Below are 20,730 nucleotides of genomic sequence, written 5' to 3'. Positions count from 1 at the left end.
TTGATAACAGGCTAAAATGTTTAGATCTGACTATCGGCCCTGGTGTAGTAATTTATCAATGTTTGCCAGTTTATTTCTGCCCTTTCCGGACCTTTGTATGACCTTTAACAAACTTCAACATGATTCTGAAGTTTCTCCAATTTGTGTTCAACATTAACAATTATTAGCTATAACATTTTACCAAGCAGCCATGCATGTCTCGGCAGTGTATCCTTAAGTATTACTGCTCAGTGACATTATTAGATGCTTGGTCAGGCATTTTCACATGTTGCCATCACTATGTACACTGGAACTGTAAAAAAAATTCAGCAATAGAATCAAACTATAGCTTTTGTCCTTCCAAATTTGGATTATATCTTGTGAAACTATGTTAAGTTATGGAACACTGAAGAGTGCAGAGGCTTGTCGTGATAAATAGTTATAGAAACTAAAAATATATTAGCACATTAAAATACACACGGACAGTCCAAACAGCAAAATTATAATCGAAATCCTGAATATGGAAAATACATTTAAAATTTTACATTTGGCAGGTTCTTGGAATCATTCTTCAATCATTACCAATTACAGTACATCACTCCTTCAAAAAGTGGGAAAGTTAATTATTAGTTATTAGACATTACCTTATAGTCAAGGTAGCACAGAATGACCACAATTTTCCAGTAAAAATTAATTTATTTATATGTTAGCTTCTTTAGCAGTGGAAATTTTAGCTTGAAGTTGCTGGTTTGGCAGACTACACTTGAGAATCAGTAACTGTTTGCATTCTTGGCGGAGCTGTCAAATAGCAGATTTTATTGAAAAGGCAAAGAAGGAAGAACTAGATTTGTGTAACTCAATTAAAATTAAATCATTTTCATTATAGAGAAATGCACAGGCCGATCTTGCAGCCAAAATCATTCTACCAGGCTTTCTGCAGAGAGTTCTTTCCGCCGCCCCCACCCTCCAAGCTGTTACATATTTATCAGTATAGAGTAAAAGGAAATTAGTCTGTTTACCTGGCTGGATAGAAAATAAATTAATAACGCAAAGTATGAAAACATTCTCTTATTTAACACTTTATTTTACAATGATTAGGAATCATTCTACAAGTTTAAGGCAGGTATACTTTAAATTTGATTTACAAATTATACTCATAACATAAATCTTAATTCTGGACTTGAGTTATTAATATAAAAAAATGAATACTAAATGCCATATTAAGATGCTGGAATAGCACTAAGTGTCAAACAATGCATTGTGACAATATTGAGTAGATCTAATGATACATTTTCTTTAAAAAATTGTAATTCACCCCATGATGATTTTAAAAATGAATTAAGTTGGCAACCAAATATACAATAGTCTCCAAAATATTGGCAACTGCTGGAGAAAATATTTTAGCTTCTGGAGAAACAAATACAAATGACGTGCTATATGGCATCTCAGAATTGAATTTTCTGCATTGAAGTTTCTCTTTTCTGGTCAAATGTAGTGGTGATGTTTAATTCTGAAATGTGTGGATCTTCCTGGCTGGAAATCTTCTCCAAGGATCCACAAAAGCTTTTTTCCCCCCATTTAGAGTTGTTGCATACAGCCCTTGTTAACCCAACAATCATAAAGCAGTTAGATGTCGCCTTTGAGCGCTACAAGACAGTTCTGCAGCAATTGCAAGTATCCCTGTGGATTAAAAAATGCATTCACCTTGTCAAGATTTTGAGGATATGAAAACACTTCTGATTTAATTCAACGTTGTATTCAGAAAATGTAAGCTTTGTAAATTGTACCAAAGTTTGCAAACGTAGTTTATGCTGCTAAAAATACAAGACATTTAAGGGTTTTAGGTGACAAGGATCCAAGACACACATCTAGGAATCAAACACAATGTATAAGCACGATTAAATTTTAAATGTCAATAACTATGAATCATGCTAAACATTTAACCAGTTCTCCCACAATACCATCATCCCAACATGTATATGTAGGAAGTGTATTTACAAAGCTACATTTATAAAAATTAAGAACTCCCCACTCCTAATTCTCATCAGAATGTTAAAGCACTTGCTTGCAAACAAAATAATTCCAGTTCCACACAAGGACTGCCAACATTTTGAATACTAAAATATTCACAGCGCTACACTATTTCAGGGAAGATTTGTATGAGTGAAGTTATTCCTGTAACAAAATTGAAAAAATATTTTTAAGAGTTGGGGCCTGGTTCATTTACCATCTCCTAGTGTCTGCTTTAGAAGATAACAGATACAAGATTATAAAATACTTGTGCTTTCATTAGAAGTTAGTGAAGAGCTTTCAATTGTTGTTTATAACTACAAATAATTCAACTTCTATTAAAGGTCATCAAGCTGAAATGAAAACTCAAAGCTTCTCCCCACAAAGGCAGCCATTTTATTTCAATTTTCCAGTCTTATGCTTCCGTCGAATACAATGATGTTAATATTCTTAATGTTTAATTGGAGAACATTTTTGCAGTACTGGATATGGGGAAAGAAGGCTGACAACAGAGGCAGTTGACTAATCAATAGAGCCTATAGTGAGGCACAGCTGGTTATCAATATTATGCATGAAAAACTGATGTTGAGTCTCAGGTGATGTTGACACAGGGAAAGCATGTAGACAATAAGTGAGAGTGTCAATGTCTGATCATTGGAAGACTACAGAAATAATGGTGCAGGAGTGAAAAAAAATGGCAGTGCAAGAGATTCTCTGGCTTCAAGCCCTAACTAACTAAAAGTGGAATGAGCGGAGGCAGTTAGCAGGGCTGGGTAATGGAAAAGCGCTAATCACAACCGTACAGCTTTGTAGGGTGAAAACAGGATGAACGCAGAGCACTCAATTCTAAGATGTTAGTATGTAAAGGAATTTGTGCTGTCTGGTCTTTTGTTAAAAAAAAGTACACTGACAGATGGAGTAAAAATAAAATGTTGGAGAAACTCTAGAGGTCTGTAAACACCTGAGGAGAAGAGAATTGACATTTCAAGTTCAATATGACACTTGGACAGAGCAAGAACTGCACATGCTGGAGTCAGAGTCAATACAGTATGAAGCTGGAGAACACAGCAGAGGAGCCCAATATTTCGGGTTTACACCCTTCCTGATGAATACGCTTTTGAATGGATGAAGCCTGGAGTCATTGATTAGATTGGCAGGTAGCTAGCCAGGGAGTTTTGTTCATTTTACCTGTCTAGATTGGTACAATGGAGATAGAAAACAAGCATTGACCCTTAATAGCTCAAGTATTTCAACTCTATACATAATTAAAATCATTGAGTAATATTTCTAAACTTGAAACCTAATTCATTTAATAAAACACAGTAAAAGTGACAGAGCAGGTGATGTGCAATATTGCAGGGTAGTAATACAGGTAACTATGAGAAGTGTAAGACAGGAAGGGAAAAAGACAAACTTAAAGGCTCATATATCTGAATGTGTGCAGTGTATTGCATGGATTGGTAGCACAATTGGAAATAAATGCAATAAATGTTCTGCAGAAAGGCCACTGGACTCAAAACATTAACTCTGCTTTCTCTATACAGATGCTGCCAGACAGGCTGAGTTTCTCCAGCAATTTCTGTTTTAGTTTCAGATCTTCAACAATCACTTTTCTTTGTTTTATTATATAATTCAATGAGCATTACTTCAGCCATTACAGTCATGGTTGTGAAGTGACCGCAGCTGGACCTGAATATTCGGAAGTATTTGATATTTTGGAAAGACAGGAAGAAATGTAAGGAGGTAGGGTAACACTTTTAGCAATGTATGATGTCAGTATAGTAGTTGGAAAAGATTTTGATTTGAAGAATCAAATGGGGAATCAGACAGGATTAGGAAATAGCAAAAAGTAGTTGTCAAGGTAGACTAATTTATAGGCCACCTGATAGAAACAACAGTGCATATACAAATCAAGAAATAATGAGCACCCGCAAAAAAGGTATTGCAACAATCCTGGTAGATTCTTATCTGCACATAGATTGGACAAAACAAATTGACGAACCTAACCTGGACTATGCATTCAAAGTACATTTGGGACAGTTTCTTAAACAATACATTCTGAAACCAAACATAGCATCTATGTTGACATTCATTGCAATAATTCTTTTGCTACTATCTATTTTCCCGTTAAATAAACAAGATTTATAATTTACAGGTGAGGTCAAATAGCAAGCAGAAGATGCAGAATAAAGAAAACAATGCACAGCAAGAGATAGTAGGAACTGCTGATGCTGAAGTCTAAGATAACAAGGTGTGAAGCTGGAGGAACAGAGCAGGCCAGGCAGCAGAGCAGCAGGAAAGGTGATGTTTCGGGTCTGGATCCTTCTTCAGAAATTTCTGCTCCTCTGATGCTGCCTGGCCTGCTGCGTTCCTCCAGCTCCACATCTTGTTATCTAATGCATAGCAAGAGCCTTGTTACGCAACTAATTACTTAATTTTGATTAATACGTCAGACAGATAAAATTTTCCAGAAGGAGAAAAGTATTAGACAGAATGTCATCCATAGTACTGTTGAAAAAGTAGTAGCTAGAAATAAACAGAACAACTTAGAGTATATTGGTTCAACAACCCAATAGTTCTATATAGTTACGAAAGGTGGAACATGAAATTTGGTTCCTCGGATTCAAATTTAAAAGTCTGAAAACATCAAAACCAGCCAATGCAAGCTATAAACGGAGAAAAATTTTAAGTGGTTTTAAAACATTAAGAAGACACTACCTTAGAATGCTTCAGCTCCAACTCTGCTAATTCTACGAGATTTTTTCGAAAAGCTGCAACTCTCCGAGTTTTAAAGTCTATAAGCTCTAGAAAGAAAGAGCAATTATCAAGACTACACAAGTTCAAATAAATATATACAGATAAACCTTTAAACCATCAAGACAGCAATTGATATGTTCAAACATTTTCCTATTCATTATTTAATTAGAAGATTAGTCCATTTACTCCTAAATAGTCTTGAGATACAATGAGCTGCAGCTACAATCATATGCAGATTACCACTCCTGCGCTTTTGTGAAAATGAAAGAATAGAGCTCCATGTTTCTGAAAGAAAATTCAACTCAGGGCTCCCTCAGATATATAAAGCTGTACTTCTATTCTAGCATTTCCTTTGAAGCACAGATCTAAGGAAGGCAAACCATGCCCCCAGTTTAAATTCAGCTTCTACAATACAAAATTAAAGTCCTGAAGGCTGCTTTGACAACCTCTGTCAAACTGTTAGTACATAAGGTAACAGTGATATTAGGGTGCTAGTGGATTAGAGAGTGATGAACAGAATACCAGGTAAGTAGATACCAGATGGGCAGGGCAAAGGTGCACAGTGACAAGCCCTGTGATACAGCATTCAGCTCTGGTGAAGTCATCTAGACTCAAAACGTTAGCTTGCTTTCTCAACATGGATGGTGCCTGACCAGGTGTGATCTCCAGCATTTTTTGATTTCATTTCAGATTCCTGCAACTGCAGTAATTTGCTCCCGCATTTAGGGTATGTGAGGCTGAATTGATATTGGGTCTCTGTGGGGTGCATGATGCAAGCGTGGAGTCAGTCGAATAGTTACTCAAGAGTTAGATGGTGTATTTAACAGTTTAACTTTTTCTGATTAACAATTTACTTCATCAGAATCCTCCAAAATTCCCCTTGGCCTGGAACTCTCCAAAAGTCTCCAATTTAAATGGAGACTTTTGGAGAGTTCCAGGCCAAGAGGAACTTTCCAGCAGGAAATTCAACTTCCTGGGCAATTTTTTCCAGAGTGTGCTACCACAGAGCATGCAGAAGCCCCTATCTACACTGTCATAACAACTATCTAGCCAGTAGAAAATCTGGGTCAATCAATAAGGCACTGTACAATGGATTTTACCAACGATGGAGACAGGCTGGGAGGCAAAAAAGTGGCTGTGAAATGGAGAGAAATGCAGCAGGCAGAATGCCCATTATCTTCTGGCTGTCATTATTTTAACAGCATGGAGAAGTTAGTGGTGGAAGAAGAATGGCCTTCGCACTTTCAAGCCAAATGAGCCACTAAAATTGCCAAAGATTTCTTTCCAGAATCATACCAGCAAAACGGGCCCTCCCCCGCATAAGACAACTATTTGGTAAATTTCAGTGACCTCCCAGCACTTTTGCTAAGGGCCTCTGGCCTACAGTGTGGCCACTTGGGCAACAGTGGTCACTCCTAAACAGCCCTCACCCCGATCCTCGCTGACTGGCATCCTCATTTACTTGGTTAGTGTTGTGTTTCCACAGCATTGTCCTCTTCGGAGATACGGTCCGAGTCATTGGGCCACTGCTGCCAGTCGTGTTACTGAGACTGCCGAGCTACTAACAGTCCAATTGGTTGGCAGCTCTCTGAGACAAGGCCACTTTTTTTTTAAAGAAATAGGACAATTTACGCTGATAGCAACTCTTAAGAGAGCGCACCTGGGGTTTGTAGAACATCCTTTGTTCCAGTGCCACTTGGGCCCCTCCCTACAAATCTTTTTCTGTGCATTAATGACATTATCTCACTCAGAACTGGAAAAAATTATCAATTTCACTTCCATATTCCACTCTACTCTCATCTTCACCTGGTCCATCTCTGACTGCTCCTTTCCCTTCCTCAACAGCTGTTTCCATTTCTGTGGATAACATTGGCCAGCGATATCTATTACAAACCCACCAAATTCCACAGTTACCTATATTATATGTCCTTACCCTGCTTCCTGTAAGTATTCCATCCCATTTTTAGAGTTTCTCCATTGTATCTGTTGTGAAGATATGACCTTCAGCAGGGGTACTCAGAAATGTCAGGTTTTTTTTGCCTCAACCAAGGATTCATCACCAACATGACTGACAGGACACTAACCATATCTGACCCATCTCCTGCAATTCAGCCCTCACCCCTTCATTTTCTTCCCATAACAGAAATAGGGGCCCCTAGCCCTCATTCACCATCCCACCAGCCTCCAGCAGATTATTAGCTGCTACTTCCATCACCTCCAACAGGATGCCACAAGCAGAAACATATACCTCTCCCTTGCCGGAATTCCACAGGGGCCATTTCCTCCAGGACACCCTGATCCACTCATCCTCCATTCCTAACACCCCCATGGCACCTTCCCCTGCAATTGCAGAAGGTATAACATCTGCCCATTTATCTTCTCCCTCATCCCTTCAAGGCCCTAGACACATCTACCAGGTGAAGCAGTGATTTATTTGTACTTTACTCAATCTAGTCTACTGTATTCACTATTAACAGTATAATATCCTCACCACTGAGTAGACGAAACAGACTAGGTGACCACTTTTCAGAACACCCCCATTTCTATCAAATAAATGATTCTGAGCTTCCAGATATCTTTAACACATCATTGATTTTTGCCTGACATGCTGAGTTTCAGCAGCAATTTGTTTTTATCTCAACAGCAACTATTTAGTTGCCTGACCCATGTAGAAGACAACCAGGAATTTATACAGTTTCCCTCAAGCCTTTCTGCCCCTGATCGACACCCCAACTGTGACAACAAGGCTTTATGAAGTTACTTTTAATTCCCAAAAAGAAATTACAGCTATTTTCCCTGTTTCTTAACAAGGAAATGGGCATGTTTATCATTTCTAGTTTCTTGCAGCACTACTCAACTGAGAGGCCAGAGAAGAAGAGACTGAAAACTAACTCTCCAGAAAAGTATCTCAACAACCACATGCGAGATGTTCATTTGTGTAGGGACCCAAATGTTGCTGATTAATAGTAATTCTGAAGTGAAAAATTGTAAAATATTTACCTTGTTTTGCTGACTCTGAAAGTTTCTCGAATTTTTGACAACATAACTGCTGGTTGGTCTCAGCTTGAAGTACATCTTTGTTTTTAGCTCTTGATCTATCCAGTAGTTTGTTTGCATTTTCATAATCCACTAATGACCGTGCTCGTCTATAAAGGAGATCCTATACGCAAAAGTCAGGCAGCATGAATGACTTTTTTAAGTTAGAAAAAAGGAAGTTCATAAAATTCTTTAAAACTTTCTAACTGAGTTTATGCACTTGACTCCGTTTTGAATGATTCCACTGCTATTGTATTAAGCCAAAAAAGCAAGAAAATGGGAAGCATAACCCGTATGAAAGGTGCTCTTCACCCCTTCCAACTTCAGGCATTCATTCTTTGTTGATATGTATCTCATAACTAATTGGAATTCTCCGGAGTACAACTCACCTAACCACTCCACTCTTCCCACTGCCCAACCGTAATAGTTTCCTACCGGCATCACCAGCTTCAAAATCTCACCACAAAATTGTCCATCCTCCCACTCACCTATCCACTCCACTGATCCCACTAAACCACAATAAATCCCTACGTGCATCCACCTATCTCCATCTCACCTACCCTCCCTCATCTCCAACCCTCCATTTTTTTTCTGGGCTCCCCTCGCCTTCCCCAGTCCTGACGAAGGGGTTCAGCCTGAAATGTTGACTTGCCTGCTCCTTGGATGCTGTCTGACTTGCAATGCTTTTCCAGCTCCACATTTACTGACTCTAGTTTCCAGCATGTGCAGTCCTTATTGTCTCTAAGTCATTGAAAACTAAACAATTTACCTATATTGCCACAGGGAGGCATTACATAGGGTTTGCTGATGAAGAGGCTATGTATTGGGGCAGAGGTCTATATAGTTTTACACATTTATACACTAGCCAGCACAAAGAGTTGAAGGCAAGAGGTGACAAGCAGACAAACTACTATGTACTACCTGCTGTCGTAACATACTTAATGCATCACATCACCCAGAGACCTCAAGTTAACTGATCGAGGTTGATGCACGGAAGTCCCCAATATTGAGCAGAGGACTTGAAGACAAGTAGTCTGGAAGGATGTGGAAAAAGCAGAGGGCAAAAGAAATGGCTGGATAATAGAGAAAAAGCAACACTCACCAAAAGAGGTGGTGGGTGGGGTGGTAAAAAGAAAAATGATGGAACTTCAGGCTGACACGATTCATCTGCAACAGCTGTAGAAGGGTCTGCTGCTTGCAAATCTGCCACCACAGCCACAACAGACAATGATAAATCCAGAACTGATAGATATTTCAGGCACATTCCGTCTCCCAAAATGGACAGATGTCATCTACCTACCTGGAATTCACTTGTATCTTACCCAAATGACCATCATTCTAGCAAGATTCTTAACAGTGCTGTCTAACCTTTTTAATCAAGGTTAACAATGGTAATAAAATCTTTGGGGATATTAATGGAAGAAAACATCCCCAGTGGATGCAAACCAAAACGTCAGCCACCATAAATGCAAATGTTACAAGAAAGGCAGCATTTGCAGGCTAGTGTCTGTACAGAATATCTAAAGAAAAAGGCAAGGAGCTAGGAAGATATTTTCCTAAATTACTTTGAAGTTGTAGCACTGGTGCAGAACACAGCCCCTGCAGTTCTTTATTTAAATCAGCTCTTTGTAAGAGAGAACTTCGGTAGAACTTTTTGTTGCAGGGAAGAGAGGGGAAAAATTGTAGACTGAGGAAATAATAAGGTTCCTCTTGGGGTGTTCTACTATAAAGAGGGCAAAACGAAAATCAGAAGACATAAAACAGTCCAAGCAAATCAGGTACCACAGACATTTTGTCAACGCTACCCACAGGGATCTAAAGTTGGTGACATAACATCTGAAAACTCAGTGATCTTCAAGGTGGTTGTAGACAATAACCATGACCTGCCTGTTGCCAGATACTAGAAATTAAGATTATTCTTCCTGTTTTGAATCTGTAATTAATCCTGATCTGTACCATTCACTGATTAAACTTACTGAGAAAATCAAGGAAATAGCTTAAGAATATAACCAGAAATACATAAAACAGCAATTGGCTAAAACATATTTACCTTACCAGCTTGTGATTCCCTTAGGTAATACCTCAAAAGATCAGAAAGTTTTAGATCTTCATCTGCTGACACCCGAGCTTCTATTTTCTGTAAAAATAAATGCAAGACATCAAGTAGAAAATGATAGCAACCTCTACTGTTGGGTTGGAGAAGCAAGTCATCTAATGTCAAAATCACAGTCTGTTTTCTCAACAGTTCATGCAGAATATAACTAAATTGAATTATTAAAACGTGTCCATGCATAAAGATCAAATAGGCAGTTATTACTTTGTACTATTTCTGACAATTGGATAACTACACAAATGCTTAACATGACCTTTTGAATACACATAATTAAAAATATCCTGAAACCTCCTTCCAGTTAAAAAAGTTAATTCTCAAATACTTTAAATATACTTGTCTAATCTTTTTAATTCACCATATTCTCCAAAACTGAGAAACTTGTTATCTGGTTATAATTTTAACCCAAACAATTAATTACTTGAAGGATCAAACAATATGATTACAAAAGTAAACTCTTTCGTGCAACAGTTAAGATGAAAAAAAAAGTATAAGCACAAATAGCAACACTGCAGCAGATGCAACTCAAAACAGTTTTTAAAAAAGAAAAAAACATCAATATACTGCTTTAAGTCAGAAATATACAGCTTGTATCAAAAGGGGAATTTATAGAAATTGCAAACACAGGAGACCACCATACATTTTCTTGCGACTTACCCCTCTAAATGCAGTCTACTACATTTGGATGGTGTCTCCACCCCCACCCACTCCCCCAAGGTTTTGTAGTCAAGACTTACTGAATATAAAAAGTTTATAGTAAACTTTATTGAAACAACTAAACGGCTGCTCACATCCAGGAAATCACAATTAGCTCATGTTGACATACTGTTATGACATGGATGAGCATTTGTAATTTCCAATGCAGCAAGATCTGAGCCAACAGGGAAGTCAACAGGAAGATTATGCAGTTGTGTTCCCAGCATACACTGGGACCACGCACTGAAAAAGCTATGGATCTCCAAAACTGACCTAACTAGAGAAGTTATTCTGCATTTTGGTATTTCTATCTCTTCTTCTGGCATTTTCTCCCTCTACACATTTCACCTGTTCAAAATGTGGTTTAAAACACTCAAGTTCCGGCCACCTTAAAAACTTTCACCAAGCTATCATTTTTCCTTTGTTTCCTCACCATTTGCAGTCAGTAACTTACCTTCACTAATTCCAATCTCCTTCTCAATTTGCACTTGCAGATTCACTCTTCTCTTGCTCTCTCCTAACCTTTTCCTCGACATAAACTCCGAACTATATCCAAATTGACAACGTTGATCTTGCCATCCCCAGATAACTCTATCCTCATGGTCATGAACACCTACAAGGCCACCTCACATCAGCACAAGCACCCAACCACTTCTAGTACCTTGCAAAAAAAATCCTGTTATTTTCAACTGCACATGTCGAGCACCCAACTGCTTAACTTTTGGTGTTTGATTCTCTGCGATACTTTTGCAGCTATTTATTTGTTCAACCACTACCTTTGATGGCCTTATTCCCATAAAACTTTATTTTCTCCATCTAGAAATTCCCACCAATGCAAAATCAGCATTATTCCATCAACTCAAAAAATGTAGAGTTTAATGTATCCACCAATGCACAACTAGTTAGCTACCCATCACTAAATCTGGCTGGAGCACATCACAATGACATTGGGTCTCACCGGTCCAGCACCAAAACCACCCACAACTGTAGGATAATTTGAGACAGTAAAGATAACTTTAATTCTTTTTCCCCACTACTATCCCTCTGCTTAAACCTCTGCTCATCTCCTCTCCCACACATTCCTTAACAAATGTGAAAGGCCTATGGACAGGTTTGTCGCTGTACCTTTTCCCTATAATCCCAAAAACCCCTAGCCTCCTCCCAGACCTAGCTGCAAATCTCATCTCTATGCCATCTCAAGTGGCATTACTGAGTTGGAGACCACTCTTCTTAAAGTGCAGACCAATTTCATACCTTAGTCTCTACATTAGGTGATTTATCTCCCACTTCTTTTAAAAAAATCCATTAGAACCCTCCTGCAATGATCCTCTCTTGATTGACCTGATCCTTCCGAATTCTGAATTGTCACAGTGATTAATTGCTACAACTCTTGACACCATTGCATCAACTCAGTGGGACTTCCTGTTTTTGAGGCAGTCTTACTTATTCAGTCAAGTAAGATGTTATCCAGCAATGCCTTTTCTTCCTATCCTTACGTTAATGTCTCCTAAAGATCCATTCCAACTCCTCTGCCTCAGCTGCAAATTACTACTTGGAAATAATTATCCAAAAACACATTATACATATAGCATCATAAAAGGTACACAGCACGGAAACAGGCCCTTCGGCCCAACTCATCACTATATACCAACAGCATCCAGCTCTAGCTTTCCACCGCCTTCCCCATTTCCAAAGTCTGTGCTGTCAACTGTTTGTCTGACACCCAACTCAAGAAAACCTTTAAACCTTTCCAGTTAAACACTGGATCACCTTTGAAGCTGACCATAAACTCAGTACTCTTGCCGATTCCAGCAGTCTCCAGTCATTTTGTCAGGCTCTCTCAGGTTATTTTGCAAACTCAGCTTCCTATATGAGCCAGAGCCAAGTATCTGATCCCATATCCTCCTCTACTTTCACATTTGAAACTTTGCTGACCTCCTCCAACCTAACGAGAATCTCAACTACTGCCATTTTCATTTCCATTTAACTACTCCAACGCTGTCTCTTCTTTCATGCTCTAAATTCTTCAGCTCATCCAAGCCCAACATACAAACATGTCACCTCAACTGCAATGATCCACTTTGTCTCAGAATCACCTAGTACTGCAGACTATCATTTATGTTAGATCCCTTGACGTCCCGATTCATCCCTAGTTTTATAACTCCTTCCCAAGCCTCCCCAAACTCTACATTCCTGATCTTGGTTTTTTGTACATTGCCCCCTCTCTATATCTCAACATTTATCATGCTTGCGGCTACTAAAGTCCCAGACTTTGGAGATTCCTCCCAAATCCCTCTTCCTCTATATCTCCTCCTCCAAGATTCTCCAAGAAATAAATCCATGTCCTTCATCCCAGATTTTGGTTAGTCTAACACCTATACAAAACATGTTGAGAATTGTTTTCTCTTTGTTAAAAGGTGCTAAATACATGGAGGTGTTGTAAATCTACACCAATGCTAAATAAGATGGTAATAGACTTATGGCAAATAGAAAAACCTATGAAGGAAAGTTCAGCTAAATTTCAAAATTTGGAAAGTTAGTCAAACTAGATGCATGCAAAAGTGACATACCCTTGTTTTTTCAAATAATTCTGATACCTTCAAGAAAAATCTGAAACAAAATTATGAACACATTACCAAACTGTAAAGTAGTTTTCCAAAACTATATGGTAAATAATAAGCAACGGGAATTTATCAAACTGGTCATTCCAAATGTATTTTATATGTTACTATTCAAAACTAACAGAAAATCATGTGGTTCACTAGGCCTAACCACTGTCTCAACACTTCCTGGATCTGGGTTTGAAGTACGAATCTATTCTTAATGAGACTTCAAGTTGGATTAGTCTTTATTAGGCAAAAATTCATACCACAAAACTGTCTATAACATGTTGTTGTTTGCACAGTGGGGATGCTACTAAGTTTGAACCATTGCTCAAAGCTGGACAAAATATGAAATAATCTCATTTGTACTATAACCAAGTCAAATTTGATACAAACTTTGGAAGAAGTGATTTCTCCATGTCATCTGGGTAGAAGGGTGGTTTACTCCTAAAACAGCATATTCAAAATTGTAAATACAGAGTAATACATTTTTAGTATTAAAAAAACAATATGGGAGAAAAACTAATTTATTGCCATATTTTCAGCAATGTTAATCCTTAGTCAGCTGTATTTTCAAGACAGAATAATTGATTTAAAAACTGAATTACTGCTTATGAGTGGGAAGGCTAAGATTTAAAATACAAATGCAACCGTCTAGTTTTCAGAGTATCACATCACAGTAGTAAAACTTAAAAGCCTGTTCTACACTAGAAGTGTGTTGTTTTAAAATGTGTGATTGACTACATTTAGCAATTTTGGCTGGATCTACATATCCAACAAAACCTACAAATGTAAATTCTTCCCAATATTTACTGTCACTTATGTCTTTGCTATATGAACGTATTTACAAAAGATTTATATTGGTGCTTTTGATACATATTTCAACATTATACAAAGCAAAACAAGACATGAAATAATTATCTTTCTGTTTAGTATGACAAAGTTTTTCACTTTATCACACTCCTGTGAATTATGTAGTAGACTGACCATCAACAATCATACTGCAATGGGTCTCTTGGGAAAGGATTATTTTTGTGTACTATGTAATAGTCACACATTGATGCAGATCATATCTTTGATTTAACTTCATATAATACAAAGGAAAACGTACCCTTTGGCTTGTAAGCATGTAGTTCAATTAACAGATTATAACATAAAAGGTAAGGGCATTATTAAATCTTTGGTTTCAGGAGATCAATTATGACTCATTTGAGCTGAACCATCATTAAACATTCCTATCATAGGTTATAATATGCAAATTCATACTGACTAGTAAGCAGATTACAAAGAAATTTACAAAATAAGAAATCGTTAATACAAATTTGCAAAAAAAAAAGCAAGTTATAATTAATTTTGTCTCCCTCTATGTCAAAGGTTTAATATTACTTTTGAATTGAGAGTTACAATACTGTTAAACATTGCCTGTACGGTCAGGAATGACCTGTAAGCTAATGTATTTTATAAAACAGATTAAAAGCTTGAACATTTTTCTTTGGCTTAATAATTCTGGAAAAGTAGAAAATGCCTCAAAGAGTACACAATATGTCTGAACTCAGTATCAGTTTCAAAAATTAAGTAAAACCGAACTGTAGAATTCGCCATGTCTGTAATCTGGACTAATATTTTGTTAAATTGAAAGGCATTATATTTCTCCAGGATAAATCACCAAGAACAAAGTTTAACTCACTAAAATTTTGAATCAATGTTTAATTGTGTGAAATAATACAGGGAAACGTTTGTGCTTAAATATAAATATGAAGTGTAGATAAATTCATACTAGCATAAATGTTTCTACAGTAAGAATGTAAAATTAGCATTAAAAATACAGAACAGTTGCAACATTAAGGCAAACTTTAATCCACCTATGTTAAAAATCAGAGGAAAATCAAGGACTGCACAAGTCCCTAAATGATTTGCCATGGCTCTTCTGAAAATGAACTTGTCCAACAAACAAGACAGGTTCTTGCATTAGATACAAGGAAAGATTAGAGAAATTGGACTTATTCTCCTTGGAGTTAATACAATTAAGATTGGACTTTAATGAGATGTTTAAATTATGAACAATTTTGTCAGGGTGAAGGAGAATATTCTGTTTCTACTAATTGGCAAGCCAGTAACTAGAGGTCATAATTTCAAACTTGTCAGCAAGAGCACTAGGAGTGAGACGAGAAACTGTTTTATTAAGGGTTGTTAGTGTCTGAAATGCGCTGCCTGGAAGAACGGTGAAGGCTGATTCCAAGAGACATTTGAAAAACATTGCTATATATATTTGAAAGTGTAAAACATAGAGGGCTATGGAGACAGGCCTGAAGAATGGGACTAGCTGGGTAGCTCTTTCAGGAACCGCTACAGACACAATGGGTCAAATAATCTGCTTCTGTAGTGTAAAATTCTATGATTCTAACTATAATACAAATGTTTAAGCCAAGACTACTTTACTAAAAATTGATTGCTTTCATTTCTTAAAGTTGTTCAAGACAACGGAAAAGTTCATAACTCAGACTGTGCAAGGATTGTAAAGCAAATGCGCTCATGTGAGGTCAATGTGCTATGATGTAGATACATGCAGTGACTGTCAGATGCTTGGAAACTCCTGGAATATTCACACAATTCAAGCAAGCTATTAAACGTAATAGTTTGTTAACAATGCACAGACAGTACTGACAACCACAAAACCAAATACATTTTTAGGCTGTATTGCCAAGGTCAATTACCACTTCAACATAAGGCTTTGGCAGGTTCAAACTTGTACAACTACATCCAACTTTTCTTGCTGAAAAGGGTGGGAAAAAAAAACTATGGAAAGCCCTAACCATAAGCATTGCAACTTTCAAGTTTTGCATGATTCAGTGCCATGGATCATTCGTAAGCTGGATAACCATATGATGCAGAGCACACGTTTTAGTTACTAGTGTTCAGTTAAATGATAGCATGACTTGAGGGCCATGACATGATCAGCTACTGCAATATCAAATGTGCTATCCTATGCACTTTTGCTTCAAGGCAAGTGAAAAGCAATTTTGACAAGAGGCACAACCTCAAACACAAATATAGAAAATAGGAGGTAGGGGGAGGCCATTCGGTCCTATGAGTCCACTCTACTATTCAACATGATCACAGCTTATCCCTTATCTCAATGCCATTCCCTCATTCTACCACGATATGCTTCAACATCTTCAGCCTCTAGAAATATCCTTCTTTCTTAAACATATTCAATGATTCAAGTGTTCTGTGGTACACTGCACACTTGAAATGAAGAAATTTTTCCCATCTCGGTCCAAATAGCCTACTCTATAACCTGAGATCACAATCTCTTAAGTGCACCATCCCTGGCCAGAGGAATCATCATCCCTGCATTTATTCTGTTCAGTCCTTTCAGCATTTTATATATTTCAAGAGCATCCTCTTTCATTTTTCCAAACCAAGTGAATACAGTTCTAGTGACCTCAATCTCCCTTCCTACAAATCTGCCATTCCAGGAATCAGTCTAATAAAACTTTGTTGCGTTCCCACTATGGCAAGTGTCCATTTTCTTAGGTAAGGAGACCAAGACTGCAGACAAACTCCAAGTGTGGTCTCACCCTGTGAGCTGAAGCAAGGCTTCCTTGTTTCTGTACTCAAACGCTATAGAATGAAGGCTAAATTACCATTTCACTTAACCAATTACTGCAACTGCATGTTCGTTATCAGTGACCAGTGAAGGAGGACATTCTATGTCAACATTTCACAGTTTATCACCAATTAAATAATATTCTGTCATTATAGCTTTGATACTGACATGGGAAACTCTACATTATATTGCATCTGTCATTTTCACGCCTATTCATTCAGCCCATCTAATCGCCTTGAATGATCTTTGTATCCTCCTCACCACGCTCAGTTCCACTTTGTTTTGCACTGCCAATAAGCTTGGAAATAATACATTATATTTCCACTAGCTTCCATTTTGCAAAAGATCCATTTATTCCAACTTTGTTTTTTGCCTACTTACCAATTCACAATGCATGGCAGTATATTAGCAATATGAAGTGCTTTGTTTTACTGTACAAATCTCGTGGGATTTTATCAAAACCTTTCCAAAAATCCAAATACACCACATCCCCTTATTTCCCCTCATCTATTCAACTAATTAAATCCTCCAGAAACTCCAGTAGTTTTGACAAATGTAGTTCACTTTCATAAATCCATGCTGATTTTGTCAAGTACTAAGTAACCCGTAATCACATACTTTACAATAGCCTCCAGTATTTTCCTTAAAACTGGCCAAAAGACCATAAGGTGTAGGAACAGAAGTAGGCCATTTGGCCCATCAGGTCTATCCCACCATTCAATAAGGTCACGGCTGATCTAATAAATCTCAGCTCCAATTTCCAGCCATATCCCCATAAACTTGAATTCCCTTACTGATTAGAAAATCTTGCTTAGCCTTGAATATAAGGAACAATCCAGCCTCAACAGCTCACTGAGGTAAACAATTCCACGTATTTATTACATCAGAAAAAAACCCTCATCTGCCTTAAATAGGCGACCCTTTACTGTGAGATTATGCCCTCTAATCCGACACTCTCACTCATGGGGGAGTAAACTGTCTACCCTGACAAGCCCCTATGAATCTTATTAAAACAGACAAAGTCTTCTTTCATCCTTTGAAATTCCAATGAATACAAACCCAACCTACTCAATTTCTCCTCAACAAACAAAAAGTCTTTCCACACACTATTTACCGAGTGAAACTTTTTCAGGCCACCTCCAAGTGGTCTGACTCGTGCCTTGTAGCTTTCGCAAGACATCCCTATTTTTATACTCCATTCCCTTTAGAATAAAAGGACAATGATTCATTTGCTTCCCTAAAACATGCTGAACTTGGACACTGAGATAACACAGTGCAGATGGAGGAACACAGCAGGTAAGGCAGAGGTGTAGAAAAGTTGACATTTCAGGTCGGGATCCTTTTTCAGAAAATTTGGATGCCAGCTTTATTTCCAATTCACGCACTAAAACCGCTAAATCCCTTAGTTTTGCAGTTTTCTGCAGTCTTCCATCGTTTAAACAACATTCAGGTCTTCTATTCTTTCTAACATTTGTGCACAACCTCACATTTTTCCACATTATATTCCATCTGCCAAGTGTTTGCCCACTCACTTAACCTGTCAATTAGCCTCTGTAGGCTCCCTGTGTCATTTGCAAACTTGGTGATAGTAGCTTCACTTTCCTCATCCAAGTCATTAATATATATTGCAAATAATTTGGGGCAGACTACCAATCCCTGTGGCAGTCCATTAATTATAATGCTGTTAGGCTTACTGTAGCCCCCTCCTTCTCCTCCCTCCCTCCCTCACTTTTAAATAGTGGAGTCATATTTCTCATCCTTTGATGTATAGATTTTCAGAAGATGGAAAATCGATGCATTTATGATTTCAATTGCCAACCTTGGCAGCCTGGGATGTTGATTATCAAACCCTGGGAAATTATCAGCTTGCAGTCCCAATCCTTTCTCCACCATGTTTTAAAAAAAAATGCTAGTCTCTTTCAAAGATAATGGGAACTGCAGATGCTGGAGATTCCAAGATAATAAAACGTGAGGCTGGATGAACACAGCAGGCCAAGCAGCATCTCAGGAGCACAAAAGCTGACGTTTCGGGCCTAGACCCTTCATCAGAGAGGGGGATGGGGGGAGGGAACTGGAATAAATAGGGAGAGAGGGGGAGGCGGACCGAAGATGGAGAGTAAAGAAGATAGGTGGAGAGGGTGTAGGTGGGGAGGTAGGGAGGGGATAGGTCAGTCCAGGGAAGACGGACAGGTCAAGGAGGTGGGATGAGGTTAGTAGGTAGCTGGGGGTGCGGCTTGGGGTGGGAGGAAGGGATGGGAGAGAGGAAGAACCGGTTAGGGAGGCAGAGACAGGTTGGACTGGTTTTGGGATGCAGTGGGTGGGGGGGTGGGGGGGGAGAAGAGCTGGGCTGGTTGTGTGGTGCAGTGGGGGGAGGGGATGAACTGGGCTGGTTTAGGGATGCAGTAGGGGAAGGGGAGATTTTGAAACTGGTGAAGTCCACATTGATACCTATGGCTGCAGGGTTCCCAGGCGGAATATGAGTTGCTGTTCCTGCAACCTTCGGGTGGCATCATTGTGGCAGTGCAGGAGGCCCATGATGGACATGTCATCAAGAGAATGGGAGGGGGAGTGGAAATGGTTTGCGACTGGGAGGTGCAGTTGTTTGTTGCGAACTGAGCGGAGGTGTTCTGCAAAGCGGTCCCCAAGCCTCCGCTTGGTTTCCCCAATGTAGAGGAAGCCGCACCGGGTACAGTGGATGCAGTATACCACATTGGCAGATGTGCAGGTGAACCTCTGCTTAATGTGGAATGTCATCTTGGGGCCTGGGATGGGGGTGAGGGAGGAGGTGTGGGGACAAGTGTAGCATTTCCTGCGGTTGCAGGGGAAGGTGCCGGGTGTGGTGGGCTTGGAGGGCAGTGTGGAGCGAACAAGGGAGTCACGGAGAGAGTGGTCTCTCCGGAAAGCAGACAGGGGTGGGGATGGAAAAATGTCTTGGGTGGTGGGGTCGGATTGTAAATGGCGGAAGTGTCGGAGGATAATGCGTTGTATCCGGAGGTTGGTAGGGTGGTGTGTGAGAACGAGGGGGATCCTCTTGGGGCGGTTGTGGCGGGGGCGGGGTGTGAAGGATGTGTCGCGGGAGACGCGGTCAAGGGTGTTCTCAATCACCGTGGGGGGAAAGTTGCGGTCCTTAAAGAACTTGGACATCTGGGATGTGCGGGAGTGGAATGTCTTATCGTGGGAGCAGATGCGGCGGAGGCGGAGGAATTGGGAATAGGGGATGGAATTTTTGCAGGAGGGTGGGTGGGAGGAGGTGTATTCTAGGTAGCTGTGGGAGTCGGTGGGCTTGAAATGGACATCAGTTACAAGCTGGTTGCCTGAGATGGAGACTGAGAGGTCCAGGAAGGTGAGGGATGTGCTGGAGATGGCCCAGGTGAACTGAAGGTTGGGGTGGAAGGTGTTGGTGAAGTGGATGAACTGTTCAAGCTCCTCTGGGGAGCAAGAGGCGGCGCCGATACAGTCACCAATGTACCGGAGGAAGAGGTGGGGTTTGGGGCCTGTGTAGGTGCGGAAGAGGGACTGTTCCACGTAACCTACAAAGAGGCAGGCATGGCTGGGGCCCATGCGGGTGCCCATGGCCACCCCCTTGGTCTGTAGGAAGTGGGAGGAGTCAAAAGAGAAGTTGTTGAGTGTGAGGACGAGTTCAGCTAGGCGGATGAGAGTGTCGGTGGAGGGGGCCTGGTCGGGCCTGCGGGACAGGAAGAAGCGGAGGGCCTTGAGGCCATCTCCATGCGGAATGCAGGTGTACAGGGACTGGACGTCCATGGTGAATATGAGGTGTTGGGGGCCAGGACACCTCATATTCACCATGGATGTCCAGTCCCGGTACACCTGCATTCCGCATGGAGATGGCCTCAAGGCCCTCCGCTTCTTCCTGTCCCGCAGGCCCGACCAGGCCCCCTCCACCGACACTCTCATCCGCCTAGCTGAAC

At 39.7% G+C, this 20,730-nt stretch overlaps 1 protein-coding gene across 2 annotated transcripts in view; it reads right to left on the bottom strand.

Moving 5' to 3' along the window:
- The window catches only part of snx6 (sorting nexin 6), a 48,252-nt gene continuing 27,522 nt past the window's right edge, over window positions 1–20,730 (bottom strand). For both annotated transcript variants that reach the window (XM_048537734.2, XM_048537735.2), the window contains exons 10-14: window positions 13,159–13,198; window positions 9,833–9,919; window positions 7,747–7,906; window positions 4,708–4,793; window positions 1–1,659 (exon numbers count right to left, since the gene is read on the bottom strand). In XM_048537734.2, coding sequence (XP_048393691.1) covers window positions 1,606–1,659; window positions 4,708–4,793; window positions 7,747–7,906; window positions 9,833–9,919; window positions 13,159–13,198 — 427 coding nt within the window. In that variant the 3' untranslated portion in view covers window positions 1–1,605. The remainder of the gene's footprint in view (window positions 1,660–4,707; window positions 4,794–7,746; window positions 7,907–9,832; window positions 9,920–13,158; window positions 13,199–20,730) is intronic.

The sequence above is a fragment of the Stegostoma tigrinum genome, chromosome 10, assembly GCF_030684315.1.
Source record: "Stegostoma tigrinum isolate sSteTig4 chromosome 10, sSteTig4.hap1, whole genome shotgun sequence".
NCBI classification, from domain to species: domain Eukaryota; kingdom Metazoa; phylum Chordata; class Chondrichthyes; order Orectolobiformes; family Stegostomatidae; genus Stegostoma; species Stegostoma tigrinum.
Note: the sequence above shows the minus strand (reverse complement) of the source record. Positions and strands in the feature narration are given on the sequence as shown.